The 2500-nt window shown below is 38.0% G+C and overlaps 1 protein-coding gene across 1 annotated transcript; it reads left to right on the top strand.

Moving 5' to 3' along the window:
* Positions 1 to 1067: 1067 nt before the first annotated feature.
* On the top strand, positions 1068 to 2291 carry LOC110045421 (arf-GAP with coiled-coil, ANK repeat and PH domain-containing protein 2-like). The gene has a single exon (XM_020751023.2). The coding sequence runs from the start codon at positions 1247 to 1249 to the stop codon at positions 1853 to 1855; it is 609 nt and encodes a 202-aa protein (XP_020606682.1). The 5' UTR covers positions 1068 to 1246; the 3' UTR covers positions 1856 to 2291.
* Positions 2292 to 2500: the final 209 nt, after the last annotated feature.

Genomic DNA, 2500 nt, shown 5'->3' with positions numbered 1-2500 from the left:
TCTTCATCTCCAAAATAGCTTTTTTTCGTATCATCCTTTTATTTGGTTATTTGACTTTATTTGGTAATTCATGGCATGCTAGTGTTTCTTGTGATCTTTTGTTTTTGTCTCAACAAGTTGAAGCCCGTCGCATTTCTTGTGTCAGAATTTTCTGTTGGCCAGGCCAAATGTGGACTAAATGTATGTGTTTCCGTTGTATAAATTCTACCGCCACATAATTATCTTGTCTTATTTTATCTAGTCTCTTATCTTTGATTACTGTTACCTTATCTTATCCAAAAATTTCGACTTATGTTTCATTCATTCGAAGCGAAACATTAAACCGAAACGGAAAACCTCCGACAAAACGATGGTTTTAAGTATTAGAATTTTAACAAAAACAGGAAAACTCTACGTTTGTACGAATTTCCTGAATTTATTTCTGTATGTAGGATTTTTTCCGTTAGTTATTAAAAAAGTTCATGTTGCGTGACCTTGAGGCATGCCGTCACGCAGAGTAAATTTCACGGTGAGTTTCCTCAAGGAAGGCACGCTTTCAGACATAGATCACGTCCGCGGTCAAGATTGACGATTTTTGTCGAGCCTTCGTGCGTTTCTGCACGAGATAGCGTGTGTTAGCTCTAAGAACAACAGGCGGAGGTTTTAAACCCCCTTTCTAAGCGCTGGCGAGCTGACTAACCATATCATCTTTCATAGCAATTGACAAAGTCATCTAATGGTTTCAACTGCAGTGAGCGCATCAAGGGGTTAAAAGTAACAGTGACGTTACGCAATATTTATAGAAAATTATTTGAACAGATGTACAAAATTATTTGCGATTTTATTTGTATTGTAAATATGCTTTTGCAAATATGGTCCTATTCGTATGTCTTCTCGTCCACCAAATAAGATCTGTGCAAACCAATAATAGAAGCGAAGCGGAGCTCTTACGAAACGTGTCACATGAACCGGATGTGTGACCTTTATAGCTCTCGTACTAACGACTCTTGATCATGATCTTTTGTTTATGACGTAACGAGACTGAAATTACCATTTATAGGTGCTATTAGTCTCATCGACTCACTTTGTTTGTAACAAAACCACGGTCAAGAGACAATCGAAGGTGCAGCACCGTTTTACATCCTTCCTAATATAAGTCAGTACATGAAATAATCTTTTTGAGAGAGCAGTCGGTGAAGTTGTTTGAAGGTCATTTCAGATATTGGGCTTGAAGTTACGTCTCAAAACAATTGCTGATCATTCAGCCATGGCCATTTTAACGACTCGCGAAGCAACGATGAAAGAGGGATATCTTTTCAAGCAGAGTAGAAATGTCTGGAAGTTGTGGAAAGCCCGATTTTTCATCCTCAAAACCACCGGGCTATTCTACTACAAGAAAAAAAGCCATTGCAGTGGCTTGGCGCTCGGAGTGATACCATTTAAGGACATTTCGATGCAAGTCGACGAAGTTGGTGACAAGCGAAGAAAGTTCTGCTTGAAAATCCACGCAGATGGCAAGACATTTTCTTTGTGCTGCTTCTCGGAGGAAGAGAGAAACTCCTGGATGATTGCAATCTTAACAGCTGTTACCTCATACGTTATCAACCAACACGAAGGAGCGAAAATCGACGAGGCCAGTTACATGACGAGGGGTAGGAGTTTGACCCGATCCAAGTCGTTTGATGCAATAACCGGTGCCAAACTGCCAAACCCACCGAAGCAAAAAGCTTCAACGTTGAGCACCAGCGCAACAGATTTGGATCGCATAGTTTTGCGAGATTTCAAGTCGACTCCGCTACCGAAAAGGAAGCAGAAAGCATTTTCTCACTGGGACTTTAAATGGAGAAGTAGTTATATCAGTTTTGATGTAATATAGTGAAAACCTTTAATATGTATCTCTGAAGCTTATTAACGAATCTTCCAACTGCGCTTATATAAACTGATTTAGCTGAAGTACTTTCTTTCATCGATGTGACAAAACTCATGATCTAGATTTTTTTTTTTTTTTTTATCGAAAATAGTTCGAACCAGACGAATCGAACAGAGACGCTTTGAATTGCATTGTAAACTATGCCACTGATCTGTCAACACATATTTGAATTATTTAAGAACGGGAAGTTGTAATATTTGTGTAGGCTATTCAAAGAAGTTAATTGTAAAGAAACCATTGAAAGGTGTTTAGCATATTTAGTTAATTACGAAATGTGTAAAATAATGCAATGATATTTGTAAATGATCAGATAGATCATGTTAATATAATAATTGACAGATTGAAAAAGAAAAAGAAATGTTAACTTTGCCAGATCCCTTGACATCACGATGATTTTCTGAGTATAATTATGCCTTGCGCTTTTAGAGGCCAAATTACTTGACCCTTTCATTGTATTAAGAATTTGGTGACGCAACAGCTAAATATCCCCTGAGGATAGGGAACATACTTGATCGTTTTTATTATTCTCATCACCTCTCAGCTTACGAATCATAGGATGCTGCTAGGAGACAATAACTTTCTATCGTGAAC

Source organism: Orbicella faveolata, unplaced genomic scaffold, assembly GCF_042242905.1.
Source record: "Orbicella faveolata isolate gen_17 unplaced genomic scaffold, um_ofav_v1 contig_34, whole genome shotgun sequence".
In the NCBI taxonomy this organism is placed as follows: Eukaryota; Metazoa; Cnidaria; class Anthozoa; order Scleractinia; family Merulinidae; genus Orbicella; species Orbicella faveolata.
The sequence above is the reverse complement of the archived record's forward strand: the minus strand, read 5'-3'. Positions and strand labels throughout refer to the sequence as shown.